Source organism: Tenrec ecaudatus, chromosome 16, assembly GCF_050624435.1.
Source record: "Tenrec ecaudatus isolate mTenEca1 chromosome 16, mTenEca1.hap1, whole genome shotgun sequence".
Taxonomy (NCBI): Eukaryota; Metazoa; Chordata; class Mammalia; order Afrosoricida; family Tenrecidae; genus Tenrec; species Tenrec ecaudatus.
Genome location: NC_134545.1, coordinates 108,962,248 through 108,980,851, shown reverse-complemented (window position 1 = coordinate 108,980,851; position 18,604 = coordinate 108,962,248). Strand labels below are relative to the sequence as shown.

At 52.4% G+C, this 18,604-nt stretch overlaps 1 protein-coding gene across 1 annotated transcript in view; it reads right to left on the bottom strand.

Annotated features, from left to right (window-relative positions):
- NPS (neuropeptide S) overlaps nt 1–18,149 on the bottom strand; it is a 30,679-nt gene extending 12,530 nt beyond the window's left edge. Inside the window, exon 1 of the mRNA XM_075533485.1 lies at nt 18,145–18,149. Coding sequence (XP_075389600.1) covers nt 18,145–18,149 — 5 coding nt within the window. The remainder of the gene's footprint in view (nt 1–18,144) is intronic.
- Nucleotides 18,150–18,604: the final 455 nt, after the last annotated feature.

Genomic DNA, 18,604 nt, shown 5'->3' with positions numbered 1-18,604 from the left:
TTAACTACTGATTGTCTAAAACCAGGCACCACAAATTGGCAGTGGAAAGACAGGAAGCCTGGACAGAAGAGACACTGGCGGGGTGGTCGGTCCCTGGGTGCCACAAACAATGTGCACGTGACTACTAAGGGAAAGGTTGTGGGTTGAAACTCACCCAGTGGGGCCTCTGAGGAAACTCTTGGTGGCTTGCTTGCACCAAGGTGACAGGAAAAGACTGCGGGGCCTGATCCTGCTCCACCTGCCTGCATCAGCAGTGACTGAATGGCAGTGAGTTTGGTTTTGATTTTGGTGGGTACGGTGACACCAGCTAGTCTAAGGGAGAAAGACAAGGCCGTGTCCTCCCATAAAGCGTTCTAGCCGCAGATACCCTCCTGTCCAATAGGGGCAATGTGAGTCAGATGTGACTCGAGGACCCCAGGTTCAGGTTGAAAGGAGGACTTGAAGCATTTGCTGATGAAGGTCAAGGACTGCAGCCTTCAGTATGGACTATGACTCAGTGTGAAGAAGACCAACATCCTCACAACGGGCCAATGGGCAACATCATGATAATCGAGAAAATCTGAAGTTGTCAAGGATTTGATCTTGCTTGGATACATCCTCAATACACACGGAAGTAGCAATAGAGATCAATCAGTGCATATATATATCAGGTAAATCCATGCAAGACCACTTTAAACCATTGAAGAACAAGACGATAGCCTTAAGGGCTTAGATGTACCTGACCCAAGCCGTGAACGTTTCAATCACCTCATATGCCTGTGAAAGCTGGACTTTGAATAAGGAAGACCAAAGAAGAATTGACTCACTTGAATTATGTCTCTGGCAAAGAATAGTGAAAGGGCCACGGGCTACCAGAAGGAAAAACCAGATCTGTTTTGGATGAATTACAGCCAGAGTGCTGCTTAGCAGCTAGGATGGCCAGGCAAGGACGTCTCCTACTTGGAACATGCTGCAGGAGAGACCTGTGGGCCTGGAAAAGAGCATCTTGCTGGGTAAAGGGGAGGGCAGGGGAAACAGGGAGACTCTCAACAGGACAGATGGACACTCAGACCGAAGAACCCTTGTGAGGATAGGACAGGACCAATCGGTGTTTCACTCTGTTGTGCGTAGGGTCGCTGTGGGTCAGAACGGACTCAAAGGCACCTAACAACAACAACAACACGGTGACCGGAGCCCTGGGGGTGTAGTGGGGCATCTGATTGGCTGCTGACCACAAGGGCAGGAAGCAGAACCCAGTAGTCACTCTGTAGGACAGAGGAAAGGCTTTCTACTCCTATAAAGAGTTGCAGTCTAGGAACTCCCGGGGGGCAGTTCTACTCTGTCCTATAGGGTTGCTATCCATTGGCATTGATCCCGTGGCAGTCAGTTTCTCGGTGGGTCTGGTGACACTGGAGAAGCCAAGTGGAGACCCAGGACTGGAACTGAGAAGGGAAGGTCAAGGTAACCAACATCCATCCCCCGGGTCAATGGTACAATGTCCTTCTGGGATGTACAGAACATCCCTCTTATCCCCGTCCTCCCTGCCCTTCCCAGGGGGGTAGACCAGAGCACCATGGGGTGGGGGAAAGGGAAGAGTGGTCACCCAGCTATTTGTCTCTCACCCTCCACTGCAGTGGAGCTGGACTGGGCAGCATCTCCTTCCCTGTAAATGGGCCATCGTGGTGTCCACGGCTGACTTGGCTACTGCTAACCAAAGGGCCTCCTCTCATCCTTCCCATAACCCTGTGAGGCAGGGGCTTGCCCACCCTCATTTACAGATGCAGGAAGAGAGGGATAGATTCTGCTATCCCACCTTGGCAGGATGAGTCACTGGGTCTGGAGGCTCGAGACCATCGACTCAGGGAAAAGTAAGGTCAGTTGACATAACATAATCCCCAAAGAAAATGTTCTCCCTCTTGCTTCAGTTAGTAGCTCCTAGAATCCTAAAGGCTTGCGCATCATCCCCTAAGGAGCAGCTGCGATGCTCCCCCCATCCAGAGCAGAGTGCAGGAAATAAGAGGCACTGGAAACAACTGGTCCAAAGGATGGATGGATCATGCTGACCCGAAGCCTCCATGACCCCGGCAGCAGAACGAGAGGGTGCCCAGCGGCCACTGCTGACCTCTCTAGAAGGAACCACGGTCAGCGATCCTGGGGGGAGGGGGCGAGAAAACTGCAGAACGAAACTCAGTTATGAAAAGACCAGGCTTACTGGGTGACAGAGACCGGTGGACCCGCCTGAGAGAGACGAAAGTCCTTGGTCACCCCGGTCACTCCGTGGACTAGGAGGTGAACAATGACACCAGGAAGGTGCGTGCCCCATGGATGAATCACACGCGATCCAAAGGGCAGCAGCTGCAGGAATGGAGGCCCAGGGAAGAAGCAGAAAGGGTGCCGTCCCATTGTGGAGATGGCACTCGATGTCAGGGAACAAGCCGGTCACGAGTTGCTGGAGGGTAGGCCAATGTGCTCTGTGAAGTTTCAAGGTTCAAGGCTTGGGCCCCTCAGGCTGCTGAGAGAACTGGGCTGTCCCATGCCCGTGAAGCTCCTTGCAGGGCAGCCTCCAGGACAGTCATTCCCGCAACTGTCATCTCAGCCTCGCCCTCATCCACAGATTCAGCGACCTCGGCTTTATGAGCACCACAGTTACTTCCCAACGATGTACCCATTTGACTTTATAATCTTTTAGTCGGGTTGTTTTTGTGGACAAATACATACAAGGCACCCGGAGCTTTATCTCCGGGAAGCATCTGCTTTGGCCCACAAGGAGATCCTGGTTACTCAGGGAAAATAACCACTTCTTGTATCTGGAAGTCAGAGGGCTCCCAACTCCTGATTCCTGGACAGGGTAAAGATCAGTCCTTATCAAATGCAAAGCCTTAGTATTCTGCCACCATTTTCACCCCGTCGGACTCCTTTTCTTTAGGATTATGATGCTACCAAGGCCTAGCGAGTGCATTGCACTTTCTTGTAAACAGGGAGAGAACGCCGTTTGATAAGTGGGGGTCTACAGCAGGTGGTTTGAACACCGTTTGGTAAGTGGGGTCTACAGCAGGTGGTTTGAACGCCGTTTGATAAGTGGGGGTCTACAGCAGGTGGTTTGAACACCGTTTGGTAAGTGGGGTCTACAGCAGGTGGTTTGGGACGGCTGTTGCTGAGGCCCGTGGGTGACTCAGGTTGAGCCCTGGTGGCATGGGGGGGTGGGGTGATATGCTGGGCTGCTAACCTCAAGGACAGCAGTTTGAGACCACCAGCCGCTCTGAGGGACAAAGACTGGACTCTCTGCTCCTACAGAGATTCGCGTATCTGGAAACCCACAGGGGCAGTTCTACCCAGTCCTGTTGGGTCGGAATCAACTGAGGGCAGCGGCAGCTGCAGCAGAGAGGAGAGGCAGCAGTCCTTATTGGCTCGTCCTTTCTCCACTGGATGTCTCTGCTCGGGTTCTGGGAAGACTTGAGCTTTGGAGATGTGTTAAAGCAGTCGTTCTCAACCTTCCCAGTACCGCGACCCTTCAATGCAGTTCCTCGTGTTGTGGTGACCCCCAACCATAAAAGCACGTTCCTTGCTACTTCATCACTGTAATGTTGCTACTGTTATCAATCGTTCACCCCACAAAGGGGTCGCAACCCACAGGTTGAGAACCGCTGTCTTAAAGTCTGCCTCCTCCTGTCCATCTGCCTGATAGCCTCCACCTGGGTGAGGCAGTCCACCCCAGTAGCCAGATCAGAAGCATGAGGCAGTTCCCCTTCAGCGCCCACAGAAGGCGGAGACCCTGATTTCAGCCATCTGACCTGTGGAAGTGTGGTGGCCCCCATTCTTTGGCTGGAAGCTGTCCATTTTGTGGACTGCTGTGGGGGCAGCCCAGGGAGGCCGCACCAAGGGCAGCACATGTGTGCAGGGTTTCCAGCTGTGGGCGCTAGAGGGAGATGGTTCCTGGAGGGAGGAAAGAGGCGGAGCTGCCTGGCCCAAAAATGGAATCACCTGAGCTTGCCCCTGGGCGGGGAGGGGGGTTGGGGTGAGGGAGGGACAGGTGGGCAGCAGGCGACTAGGACTCCAATCAACCAATCACGCCTGCCCCCAGATGGCAGCTGAGGACTGGGAGGGGTTCCCCACGTCACCTCAAATCTGGATATCACAGATAATGTGGTTTTGAAGAGGTTGTGAAGACTTTTGAATGTTTACTCCTTTGGAAGGATTTTACTAGGCTTTTACAGGAAAGCCCATTCAACACATGCCCGATCCGGTGTCGGGTCCACGCGCCGACAATCTGCGTCCCTCACACTCATGCAGGATGTTCGGGGAGGTGGGGGGTGTGGGGGGAGAGGGACATCCTTGAGCTGATTTGAATGTGGCACAGGTGGCCTGCCACGGGCCAACCTCCACTTGGCCATGAGAGCTGCGCGTGTCTGCCAACACTAATTACATCCTCGCAGGTGGGGGGCGGGGGGCATTCTAAAGGAAGCTGCCGCTTGAGAGAGATCTCAGCCTTACAGAAAGGACACCTGTCAGCGAGGGAGCCTCATTTCACGTTCGAATTAAGAGTGTCTTTGGAGTCTCAGAGAGTGTGGGATAAACTTGCAATTTCTCGGTTCGGCCATGAGAAAGCCACATGGTGGGAGCATGCAGAACACAGTCAGGAGGCTTGATGGAAGTGGCCCCCTTTTCCTGAAAAAGCAACTATTCCGGGATGTTGTCACAATGTAGCAGGGTTGCCACCTGGCCATCACAGGTGAGCCTCGCTGGAGACCCTGGATGCTTTAGTGTTTTCCTGGAAAGGGGCTAATCCCCACCTGACTGGGGAAAGAGAGTGGGGAGTTGTGGGAAGGAACGGAGATGAACAGCCATGCCTGGGACGGGGGCAGGGCAGAGCCGGGACCTTGGCTGCAAGAACTCCTGGAGAAGGAGGCAGGAAGGAAGGCAGGAAGGAAGGCGGGAAGGAAGGGAGGCTATGAGTGAACACAGGGAGGAGAGCGAGGAAGAGCGCCGCAACGTTGCTGGGACTGCAAGCGACGTCAACGTGGGTGGATCGTTGGATCGGAGACCAATGGACTCTAAACTTTCCCAGAATCACAGTACAAGGTTTTGATTTCTTTTTTTTTCAAAAAGAGAGAACTGATGGATGCGTCAAGGTGATATTAGCAACTCTGCCCAGGAGGGAAGTTGATGCAAGAGAAAGTTGGGTTGGTCCAGCTCGGCCCCGAGACCTCCCTTGGGGTGCACTTGAGAACTGGTACCACAGGGACCTTGGAATGCCCTAGGGCGAGGGCCCAGAGCAAGCAGCCTGTAGCAAGGATGGACTCTGGAGTCCCTGGAGAAGGACAAGGCAGAGCTTTGGTGGAAAGAGAAAGACTTGCCAGGGCAGGGATGGACAAAGGGGCTGTGGCACTGTGCTCACACAGGACGGTGGCTAGCGATGGCCCGGGGCCAAGTCCCATGTTGTCCCCGGCACCTGAGGGTCGCTGTGAGTCACAATAGACTGCACAGCACCTGACAGTGACAGCCGTGCACCCTGAGCCAAGGCTCCTTCAACTCCGTTCACGACGCTCAGTGATCGATGGATATCCCCAGGGACTTTTCCATCTGGAAACAATTGTCTGGAGAAAACCAACCAACGACTAAAGCGTCCGTTCCAAGCCTAGGCGAACAGCAGGGAGCATTCATTGGAATGGATGCACTGCTCTCCACTGTTTAGTTGGGATGATACTGAATTTCCTGAAGAGGGAAAGCTCAGGCAGTTGTTTGAGCAGCCCCCGGATCTCGGGAGGACGGACACGGACGCCAGAAGCAGTGGTGCGGAGTGGGGCAGGTGAGGGATGTATTAAAAGTAGCCTCACCCCTGTCATCGTACCTGGTTCTCTCTCTGAAGTAGGCATATGTTGATGACCTGATATTTTTAAAAATGTAATGCACTTCTCAAAGTGAACAAGTTCAACAAGGTAAGCCGTTTCTTTTTCTTTTTTAAAAGATTTTATTGGGGGCACTTACAGCTCTTATAACAATCCGTACATCAAACGTATCAAGCATATTTGTATATATGTTGCCTTCATTGTTTAAACATTTACTAGTTGATTGAGCCCTTGGTATCAGCTCTTTTTTCTCCTCCCTTCTCCCCTCCCACCCTCGTGACCCTTTGGTAAATTATAAATTATTTTCATATTTTACATGGACTGCTGTCTCTCTTCCCCCATGGTTTCTGTTGTTCATCCCCCTGGGGGTGGGGACGTGGCTATGTGTCAATCATTGCAATCCATGCCCCCTTCCTCCCATTCGCTCCCCACCTTCCCCCTACCCTCCTGGTATCGCTACTCTCATTCCTGTTCATGGATTCCACGTGTCATGAGCTCTCATCTCCACCTGTGCACATGCTCCGGGCTAGCCCAAAGTGAAAGGCAGGACTGGGGTCGTGATGGTAGGAGGTGAGGGCGCCTCAAGGAACCAGAGGAATATTGTGTGTCTCCCTTTCTTGGTGCACTGGGACTCTGTGGCCAAGCCCTGGGGCTTCTCTGGCATGGGAAGCCCCTTGACGACTTCCCTCCCTTCACGGCGCTCCGCTGTCTGAAGCACTGACGCTGGGTGCTCTACCCAGTTGGCATGGGCTGCAAGTGGTTTTTGGCCAAGCAAGAAGAAATCTTTATTTCATGGAACCCGGAATTCTCCCAGCCTTTCTGTTCTCTATTGTATCTCTTTGACATTCTGAAAGCTTTGTTTTCCCTCTGGAGTGCTAATTTGTGGCTTCAGATAACTGCTGTGTTATTTGCTTCTTTTAGTAACACTTCACTGCTCCCAGTCAGGGCCACACTTTCAAAGGCTCTCCTGAAGGCTGAGGAGCAATTTGGCTTCCCTCATCATTGCCAACAAGGTGGTGCTGCCCACCAGGGCCGCCCCTCTCCAGATGAAGCTTGACTGGCGGTAGATAGAACCAGGCTCCTGCTCTTCCCTCTGCCGCTGACTTCCTGTCAAGACTTCCAAAAGAGGGCGGAGAGAGAGAGGAAAAAATGCCTCTCCTACAGCTTCTCTGGGTTCAGCTGATGTTGAACCTCGTGGCTCCAGGCAAAGAGTGAGAACACGTTAAACTGGGTTCTCATCTTGGTGGAGCTCTGCCCGGCTGCCCACCTCTGCGGGCTCGCTTCTCCTCCGGAAAGGGTGTTCTCTTGCACCTAGAGGGGCAATCATCAGAACTGGAGGCTCCTTTGCTGCTCCAGCTCCTGGAAGATTCTGGCTCTGCGGACCCCGTTTCTTCTCTTTCCCAAGGAGCATTGTGCAGGGATCTACCGTTTGGGGGCTGCGCTGTAGAGTTGGAAAGAGAAGGCACGGAGTGGGGGTACGGAGAGATGCCTGGGGACCAGCGTGCTCAAGGGAGGCAGGTTGAAAACGAGGAAGGTGTTGCAGACCCAAGGAAGCTGTTCAGGAGTCTGAGAAAGATGCCTAAGGAACTGGGGTCCTTGGGAAAGCACTCTTGGGGTTGAGGTTGGGCTCGGCGGGTCTGGGCTCCAGGGCTATTTTCTGGTTCAGCCTCAATTATCCTTCTTCCTGTGGAGTGACTGAGGGGTTGGAACTGCCAACCTATTGGTTAGCTGTCCAGCGCTTTAACCACTGCAACACCAGAACTCCTCTCCTTGCCGAAAACCAATCAAATCCTCTGATACTGAGTCAATCCCAACTCAGTTTTGAACCACCAACCTTGTGGACAGCAGTGCAACACTTAACTCGCAGTGCCACTAGGACCCCCAAGGACAGCCCTAGCACCTTCCTGATGGACACCCATGTCTCTTTGATCCTCTCAACCTTTGCTCCCCCTGCCCCTGACTCTAGGATCATCTTACAGCCTGATAGCCAAGCCCCATCTGTCCCGCCCTCTGCACCTGGGACAAGATCCCCTCTCCTCCAGGCCGCTGTCTTATCCCACTTGAGAGGTCTCTGCCTCCCCTGCTTCCACATCCTCCTTCCTGCTGGCAGGCCTCCCTATGGGCACCCTGCCCCCTCCGCTCCATCCTTTACAGAACCATCCATTGGTATTGACTGGAAGGCAGGCAGTGAATTTGCTTGTGTGTGTTTTTTCTTTTCTCCAAAGCTGGCTTCCCCAAGCACCCAATTAAAGTATCCCTCGGCCTCCTTCCTGGGTTCCTCCTCGTTTTGCCTCTGTTGAATGATGCAGCTCCACCCCCCTCCATGTACATAATGCTCATTATACTCCGGGAGCCCTGTGGGCTGGGCATTGGGCAAACTCAGTGGTTCAAACCCGCCAGTTCCTCACAGGTGAAAGATAATACTATCTGGCCCCTAGAAAGAGTTAGAGTCCCAGAAACACCGAGGAGCAGTCTGTTCTGTCCTAGAGGGTGGCTATGAGTTCTAGTCTACCCACTGGCAGTTGCAGGCTGTCATCGCCCATGTAAGCATCCCCCAGGGGGGATTTGACGTGGAGGCCATGGGAGCTGGAGCCGCAGAGGAGTGCTAAGCGGGGCGCACACCTGTGCGTTGGCAAAGGCGAAAGGTTCTGTTTAACTCGCCATTATAATTGCCTTCTGCCATTCGGCAGGCAGACGGCACCAGCTGTTTCCAAAATCTACTTATCTGTAGTTCAGCAAAGGACCATCCCCTGCCTGGGCCAGGTCCAGTCCATCCCTCGCTCTGACCCCGCCACCTCACCCCATCTGGGATAAAGGTAGACTCTGGAAGGTGGAAACGCCAAACCAGCACGCCAGCAAACAGCCCACCTTCCTCCCAGCCCTGAAGATGAGACCGTCTCCCCATGAAGCACACAGATTCAGGAAGGCCGGCGGCCGAGAAAATGCCCTGGTCCTGCTGAGTGCGAAGGCATCCCTATCGCCTGGGAAATGACCCCATTGCATCCCAGTGTCAGCGCAGGCCCCGTCTCGAAGTTCTCCTCTCGGGGGACGCTCATCTTGCTGACGTGTGGCAGGCTGACCAGCTCCCCGACATGTGCTGGAATTTGGATGGCATCTGATGAACCTTTTTTAGTAGGAAGGGCCACTTCCTGGCACCTAGAGCAATCCTCTAAGCTTTCTCATTTCCATTGACAATCCAATGTCTTGCTCACAGGCCTGGCTCCTTCATCTTCTAAGCTGTGGGGGCGGTGGGCTGGAAACCATCTGTCATCATCTTAACACCCCAAGAAGAGCTCTGGGAGGTAAGAAGGCTGGTTCCCAGCCGAGCCAGAGAGGGGGTGATGGAGCCTGAAATGCCACGATTCACCTCACCGAGTCACCTGTGGGCACAGCCAGGATCAGTCCAGAGGAGAATCTCTGTGGCTGATTGGTTCTTCAGCACCAGGTGAGTCAGGACTGGGGATTGTGGCTTCTGCTAGAGCTGTTTCCAGTCATCAGCATCCCTTCAAGACCAGGGCACCAGTTCTGGTTGTGCGTGTGCATCTAGTCAGTGGTGTGTCTCCAAACTACTAACTGCCTAGGTTGCTACCCAAGGTGAACTTATCCTTGAAAATGAACATGGGTCCGTCTTGCAGTGATTTGCATGTGTCTGAGACCAGGGACAGCACGTAGAGAAAATCGTGAGAAGAGCTAAGGGGGCCACTGGAGAACTGCAGTTGGAAGACGTCAACAATGGTCAGCAAGGCAGTTTCGTTTCTGTGCCCGGGGCAGCTCTGCAAATGAACAGAGGGCAGGAACCTGGCACTGCTACTTCACAGGGGGTCTGATCATGTGCGTGGGAGAAAGGATCCACTTGAAGCCAGTACTGGAATATTCCCAGGGCAAGCAGGCCACAGACGTGGGTTGGAGCCGTGTGATAATGGAGCACTGAACCAGGTACAGGGGACACAACGAAGTCTACATCTTGGCTTCTGTCCTCAAAAGAAAAAAGCATGTGCATAGAAATCAGCGACTCAGCTACACGCCAAGACGGTGGTACAAGAAAGGGAATGTGTGGCCCACTGCCCCATGCCACACATCCACGGTGGGTGCCACTTCTGTGGCAGCCCTTTCCTGCACACATCCGTCCCACAGCCAGAGTAGCCATGAAGCAGGGCATCATATAGGCAAAGTAAGTGCCTCCAGGAGCGTGTGCCTGCGGAGACTCAAAGGCAGCCCATCGCGGAGGTTGTTGATGGTTTCTCCGCAGATTCATAGTAACGATGTCCTTGAACTGTCCCTGTGAAACACAGGGATGGACACATGTGTTACATATGTGTAATCACACGATACAAGCGCCCAGTCTGTCCTCCTCTTTAGACGCATGCCAGAAGTAACAGAAGGTGTACAGATGTTAGTAGCAAAAGGCCAGGTGAGTTGGGTCACCTTTAACCTATTGGACAAACTCCAGTTCCCTGCCTTCCCCGAGGAAAGCCTGGCATGGTTCAGTTCTTGCAAGAGATGAAGCCACTGGGGCCAACTGAAAGTAGAAGGATAAAGGGACCTCCTTGAGAAGGCAGTAGTGGTGATGAGTGATCATTTCCTGAGTGGCTACAGCAGTCACCTCGCATCTCCTTCATGACATTGACCTATGTTACCTTGTCTTCAAGAACGTCCTAGGCTTTATTGGTCCAGTTGTTTCTTGATGGTGTTGCTTAGCTGTGGAGTAATAAGCATGTATATCTACTTGATGTTTTTATTGCGTATATATTTTTATTGGTTTTCCAATTCATATGGAATTGGAAGAAGAAGAAAGTTCTAGCACTGAGGGAAAGAGCTGGGTAAGGGTGCTAAGTATGCTAATGACTTAGGACTCTGCTGCAGCTGATGAGGAAGGCGCCTGCCACTTTCATTAGATGCACTTTGCAAATGAGGACGGAGAACTCTTCGAAGTGATTAGTCCTTTTCTCAAGACAGCAGAGTCAGGACCGGAGGAGGATTGAAGCCCAGTGATGTCTGCCTCCAAGACCAAGCATGTTTGTAAGCCTGGCGCCTGGCATCTCCGGCAGAATGCAGGGGCTTTAAGGATGAGGTCAACTCTCAACCTCTCTAGATTTCCAACACTGGACACGGTGGTGCTGACACCTGTGTGGACCCAGAGGCACGAACCATCGCCACCATGCAGAGCAATGATGTGCCCACAGGACACACGTCTGCCATATGAATGACTGACCGCCACCCTCGGAAAGGACTCCACCTGAAATATCTGAGCTTGGTCGGGAGCACGAGTCATAGAAGGTCACCTGTGAGTGTCCTTAAAGAGGACTTGGGAATCTCACCCATAGCAGCACCCACCTTTCTGTCATCCTGCAAAGCTTTGGCGAATATCACAAGAGGTTCACCCAACGTGTTGCCTGGAAAGATCTATTTCATGTGCCAGGATTTCCTACAGGTGCCCCAAAGTAATTTCCCTCCCAGCACCCTTTGCCATCATGGCTCCTGGAAGGACTAGGAAGAATTCTCACCTGTCAGCTTGGGGTGTGGCTAGCCAAAAGGAGCACTGATGAGCACCCGGCCTCACGTACACCTCAGGGGCCAGAGGTGGACAGCACGGCACCCACAGGGTGCTCACGCACTCAGCCTTTCCCATTGGTTTGTGTTGAAATCTGTGTCGAAGTCTCCATCTTTGTGCCTGTGAATATGACCCTGCTTGGAAACGGGGGGCTTTTGTTGTGTCGATGAGATCAGACAAGGCAATATGGATCTTGGTTGCATTGAGGGGGTCTCACCATACTTGAAGCACTTGCTGTTGACGCTCAAGGATCGCAGCCTTCCGTGTGGATTAGAATTCAGTGAAAGAAAACCAAAATCCTCACAACTGGACCAATAGCTAGCAACGGGATCAACGGAGAAAAGCTAGAAGGCAGCAAGGATTTCATCTTGCTTGGATCTACAACCGATGCTCATGGAAGCAGCAGTCAAGACGTCAAATGACACACTGAATTGGGCAAATCTGCTTCACGAGACCTCTTTAAAGCGTTGAAAAGCAAGGGTGTTCCTTTGAGGACTAAGGTGCATCTGACTCGAGCCAGGGTGTTTTCAATCATCTCATATCAGTGTGAAAGTTGGACCACAAAAACCAGAGGACCGAAGAAGAATCCATGCATGTGCCATCAGTGCCGACGTGGAATCTTCTAAGATTGTGGACCGCCAAGAGAACAAACCAACCTGCCTTGGAAGAAGTACAGCCGGAATGCTCCTTACAAGCAAAGATGGTGAGATTTTGACTTACAGACTATGTCGTGTTGCCGGAAGAGACCAGTCCCTGGAAAAGGACATCGTGCTTGGTTAAGTCGTTGGGCAGCCCCAAGGGGAAGCCCCTTGGCAAGCTGGATGGACACAATGACTGTCTCAATGGGCTCGAACATGAGAATAATTGTAGGGACGGCCCGGGACCGGGCAGAGCCCCGTTCTGTTGTCCATATGGTCACCGTGAGTCAGACCTGCCTCTAGGGCGCCAGCATCAGCAGCAAAGCAGCGCAGCGTGGGTCTTTTGTTGTGCTGGCGAGATCATAGCATGTAGCAAGGGACCTAAACCGGATCACTTCTGCATTCTAAAAAGGGCAGAGTCATAAACCAGCCACGTATAGGAGGACGAGGATGGCAAAAAGGAGAGGCTGTTGCACATACTTAGAAGCCCTGCAACTCGGAGCTTGCTGCAGCTACTGGACCCTCTGCCTAGAGCCCCACCCTGAACCCAGACTTCTAGCCTCCCAAACTGAGAGAAAGCGCACTGTTTCTACAGCCCCTCCCTTCCTGGTGTTTCTTTCACGGCAGCACAAGGAGACCCAGGCAAGACCGCGGGGGTTCACTGAGGTAGCTGCTCAGCCCACCATGAGACGAGACCGTACACTGCTCAGGGTGAGAGAGGCGCCAACCACCAAACGACATGCATTTCCGGGACATTTAAAACTGTGTGTTTATTTTCCTCTGAAAATACCAAAAGGGGGAAATATGGGCAAATACTCCGTGTTTTGTTGATCCCTGTGGCACCAGCAGGCTTCAGAGAGGAAAGGGCCACATCTGTTTTAACACAAGGCCCTGGGAGGTGTCTTTGTGCTGCTTCTTGAAGCCCATCCCAGGAAACCATCAAAAAAGACCAAAAGAGTCCCTCCTGGTCGATGACCTCAACCATGTTATGCATCTCCTGTGCTGCAGAGTGCCTCGCTGCTGTAAACTGAAGCCCACAGGGAAGACCCAATTCGCTGCCGCACAGTGGTGGACACTCAGAGCGAGGGACCTCTGCGGACAGGGTGTTTGAGACGGTAACTCTTGGCGGGATTAGAGAGCCCCGTCGCTCCCCAGCAGAGTGGTTAGTGGTTTCCCTCTGCTGACCTCATGATTCCTATCCCAGCACTTAACCCACTGCGTCAGCAGGCCTCTTCATTCTGAATCAGGTAGCACTAATCATGTAGCTCTATTATTTTTCTGTGGGGACCATACGCCTCCTCTATACAGATACAGAAAGTAAGCCCCCGGAAGACAAGGTCCTGCCCAAGACAGTGCAGCTACAGGGGACGAGTGAAGCCTGCAGATGGACCTGTCAGCACCTAGACCAACGTTCGTACTATTGCCACCAGAGCTGGAGAACCCTCAAAGGTGCCCTGTTGAGTTCGAGGTCACTCAAGTGCAAGGTTGTTTGAGAATTGCCATTAAAACACTTCCTGAGTCTCTTAAGTTTGGTCTTGGTGGGGGTGGGGGGCGAGGTTCTGGTGGCTGCTGGGAATTTGTGCCCATCTGCTTGCATCTAAGGCTTGTGGGAGCACCTTGTCCGGTTTTGTTGTAAGCATCAGTGTGGTGTCTGGCTTGCTGCCTAGCTATGGTAGGTCTTGTGTTGTGTTGAGCTGTGGTGTTGTGCTGTGTTGTGTTGATCACATCATGTGATCCTGGAGCCAAGAGGCAGTCCAGCAAGGACTGGTTTTCTGTAGCACACATAATTTCCATCTGATTAAAATTTGATGTGATGAAAACCATCAGAGAGAAGCAGGTATGCGAATCAGAAGTTTGCGAGGCAAGGGAACGGAGACGATGGAAACAAGATAACATAATATATATATTTAGGATCAGGCGTTCTAATTTACCGAGGCTCAGGATCCGTCTACATTCGGGATAATTATTTCTGTCTGAGTCATTTTGTAGACTCGCGGCATCATAACTCAGATCACACCTAAGAATCAAGTGTGCCGTGCTGGCTGCACAGCAGTGATTGTGTTCTTGGGCCGGGGCAGCTCCTTCTAGCTCAGTGCAAAGTCATTATGGGCTTGCTGCTGCTGCTGCTGCTGCTGATTCCTGCCCCACCCCACTTGGTGCAAAGCATATTAACCTGTGGAAATTACAAGCCAGGAAGGGTAAGAAAAGCCTGTGTTTCTAGTGGGGAAATCCTGAATTTGGCTGACTGGAGATGCGAATCTCAGCGAGAGAGTTGACACAGTGAGGTCCACCCCCACACCTGATAGAAGCTCTGGTCACCGGGAGGTCATCATTTCGCCACCCAGGCAAGTCATCCCTCCAGTGGATTGAGACCAAAGCATCGACCTCCCGCCAAAGGAAATGGAGCGTGTGGTTGGTGATGGAAGGAGCTCTGGGGTCCTGGAAACCACTCCACGTGGTTGCCTGTGGTCTCATCACTCATCTCAGTGCATAGATCCTGTTCTATGAATAGACAGCCATTTGTTTATCACCGAGTGCCTGCCTCTGAGGAGCCGTGAGGGTTGGGGTGGAGTGGAATTGTATGGGACTGATGCTGAGAACTGAGTGGGCTACTCCCATGTCCGGGATGCTGTTTTCCCCAAGCATCATGGTGAGTGTCCTGGGTCTGCTGTGTTATTTTCCATTCAACTGAAGTAATTTGCATTTTGTTCACAATCCAGGAAAAAGGACCCGGCACATTTGGGGGGCTTTCCAAAATCTCCATCTAGAGCAGACCAGTTATGCAGCAAGCCAGGACACTACGGAGAAGCTGGCAACAAAACCGGACAAGGAGGCCCCACCAACCTTAGATGCCAGCAGATGGACACAAATTCCCAGCAGCCACCAGCCCGGCTTGTGGTGTCAGGGAGAAAGCAGATGCTGGATTCAAGGACAGGGCAGCCAGCTGTCCCCTGGCCAGCCTGGTACATTAGTCAGAGACCAGCAGCTGGAGTTTGCAGTGGCTTAGCCTGTTCCCAGAGGAGTGGGGGTGGGATCTTAGGTAGAATGGTTGAAGGGTCTGGAGCTGTCCATCCCTGTGGACTCTTGAAAACTGACCCTCTTCCAGCTTCAGAGACAAAGCTCCACATGGAGAAGACGTTGTTGGAAAACTGGAACAGGATGGGGAGCTTGGGACAAAGGGAAGAGAAAGAGATAGAACACATCGCCGGGATGGATCCCACAGAGCCAGCATGAGCTTGCTCCCACAGCATCCTCCCCTCAGACCAACTGACGAGGGGATTCTTCTAAACGAGGAGATGCTATCCCTGATCCAAGCCTCCTGCTCAAAGTTTGGGGAAGCAAATTTCTTATAAAAAAACAACAGTAGAAAACTGCCAAGATCAAAGCCCATACATACCGAGCTACAAATACAAAAATAAACATAGATTATGAATCATATCCCTAGCACTCCAGAAAGCCAGAGCAGGAACAGCCCCCACACAAGCATGCGCTGACACCTGTGTCCACACGTGTGTATGCATATACATATCGCATGTGTGTCCATGCAAACATTTCAAAGTGAGCTAAAATCACTCATCTCAGAGCACACAAGGGGCCTTGCCTTCAAGAAATTCGTGAAAGATGGGAATCAAGGATGATGGAATTTCTCCAGGAACTTGTTGGGGCCTCTTGGTCTCACTTCACTTTTATTCTGCATCAGGCCCTTCTTCTCATGGCTTCCTCCGAGTTCTGCTTGAGGGACTCCTGCACCCCAGGACAGTTTTCTTCTATTACGTCTCTGACTGTGTTTTCAGCCTCGCTTGGTCTTTTCTCTTCCTGAAGAACATCAGTGTCGTATAGCTTCCACCTCTTCGGACAAGCTTCCAAATACAACATTCTCTCTGCAGTCCTTTACACGCTGCCCGTTTCCGCTTTCTTTCCTGAAGTCTCTCCTGCGTGCTCCTGACTGCCGTGTGAACACTGCCCGTCTCCTTTTACTGAGGATGATGACATTGTTTTGGTGCGGCTTGATGCTTTCCGTTTAGTTCTTCCTTAAGTCCCTCCAGTCCACTTATCCCCACTTGCTGTTGGATGTAGACCTCGTTTATCAAGGTTCGTCTGTTTCTGTGTCCGTGTCGCGCTTGCTTTGTTGGATGCTATGGAGAAATGTGTGGTTACAATTATCTCCTGTTCCCTGGGATGCTTTTCCCTCAGTTGTGTGTTCTGTTCCTAGATTTGATTTAATATATTCCTCGAGCAGGTATTTTGGCTGGTTTACTTCCAAGAGCCACCCAGATTTCGCTTCAGTTGCTTCTCAGCCGTGACTTCATACTTCCGTGGCCAGCAGTCATTTGCTTAACAACAGCATGAAGGGTTGGTCTCGGAAGAGTGAGGTGGGACAGGGTCATAGTACAGCGTCCAATTTGCTAGGTAGTCTAGCCTGGAGACACGTCTCTACTTTGGGCAAGAAGGAGGTCTCCCAGGTGCACAGAGAAGCCTAGGTAACTGACCCTTTGGACAATAACCTAACGCCTACATCTTTTCTGAGATTAACCACCACAGGAGGGCTGACCGCCAGCTGCCATTTGTCTAGCCTGACTCTCAGACAACCAGTTTCCCCGCAATGTTGCTGAGCCTCCAAGCCTCCTCAACTGAAGTGCTGCCATGCCAAGGCACCCCAAGGGCAGTGCAACCAGAATGGGTCCAAGCATGGCGGTTCCAGTTAGGCTGCTGGTTTGGGAGAGCTTGGTTGACTGCCCAGCATCTGTGGAGCACACGGCTGTCTCACCAGCCACACTGCACTCTCCTACTGCTAACCAGAAAGAACACAGGTGAGCCTTCGGCCCAAGCAGAGTTTGCATCCTGGCAAAAGGAGAGCTTGCCCCGCTGTAAACCCACTCATTTTACAACAAACCAAAGCAACACACCCTGGAATGTGGCTGTGATGCCCAGAATTGGCAGGTGAGGCCCTCAGAACCGACATGCAAAATGACAGGCACCTGGGTGTTGGCCGGTGTTTGTAGTTGACGACAAGCTGAGTGGGAATGTTAGCATTTTATGTTCTCCCATCAGTCTTCTCTCCTTGTTTCTGCTAGCCAGGTATGTCGGTCCTTGCTACCTGGGGGTGGAGGGTGGGGACACCTGGCAACAACAAAACCCCACTGTCTGCCTGTCTTCCCGGGCAGCTACCTTAAAGCATGAGAATGTTGATAGAACTCAACTGGGACGTGACGATGCATCTGCTTTCGACCTTTCCCGTGTTAATTGGGGGACTTTTCTGACACGCCACACCAGGAAGGTGGAAGTGATGGAAGCAGTGAATGATGACAAGTCAGGGGCGCTATCAGGAAGTGTCATGTCTGAGCACTGCTTCCCACTAATGACCGAGATGGTATTAGGAAATGGGGAAGCGATCACCACCGGGGTCAGGCTCCTGCACGCCAATGGAATTGATGTAGTGTGAAACATCAAAACACAGCTCTTGGCAAAAATTAGAAAGTGTGACCCAGAAAGGATGCTGGTGGAGCACAGGCAAGTCACAGGAGGCGGAGCGCCCTGAGCCACTCTGCCACGGCCAGACATCGAATAAAACAGAAGCCACGGCTTCTTGGGAGACTGGTTTGTTTATCCAAATCGAAATACAAACGTCATCATAGGAAACTGACGGGCTGATGAGAGGGAGAAGGGCTTGCAAGAAAGCTGATGGAGAAGGCCCAGCCTTAAGAAGTGGCCGTGGCCGATGCGGAATTGCGGTTAGCTTTGGGAATGGGAGGGGACAGTGAGCGGTGAGGCCAGAAGCAAGATTGGATCCAAATGCCGCTGGGAGTGGACTGGGAGCAGGCCCTGTCCTTCACTCTGCCACAGGGGTGCATGCAGGGGCCCTGATGGCCCAATGGCTAAGCCAGTGGTTCTCAACCTGTGGGTTACGACCCCTTTGGGGGTCGAATGAACCTTTCACAGGAGTCACCCAATTCATAATAGTAGCAAAAGTATAGTTATGAAGCAGCAACAAAAAATAATGTTATGGTGGGGGGGGGGGGGTTCACCGTAACCTGAGGAACTCTATGAAAGGGTCGTGGCTTTAGGAAGGTGGAGAACCACGAGGCTAAACACTCAAATGTGCACGGAAAGGTCTGCCGTTTAAACCTACTCCATGGCGCCAATGGTGATAGATCTGGCACTGGCTCCCCTGTGCCCTGCGAAGATGGCAGCCTAGGAGACCCCCTGGGGCTTCGCTCTTCTGTCGCCAGGGTGGATAGGAGTCGGGCCCACTCCGTGAACACACAAGGACGGACGACAACAGCACAGAGCATGCAGGGCTATCCCGCAGCCCCTCACCCTGTTGGCAGAATAGTGTCGTCCTTCCCATTCTGTCGGTCTTGAGCATGGACTGGCTTTGGTCCATGTAGTGTCTGTGACTGTGGCTTGACCATGCTGCGGTCCGGTTGGCATGGGAACATTCTGACCTGCCATGCCCTGTGAGCCCGGGAACAACCGTTCATGGAGCGACATGTGAAGACCCAGCCTGACACAGCCCGCTGCCTGGAGCCGAGCTGCCCAGTCGGGCCCCCTCACGACCCACCTCATCCTTACCTGGAGGGCTAGAGAAC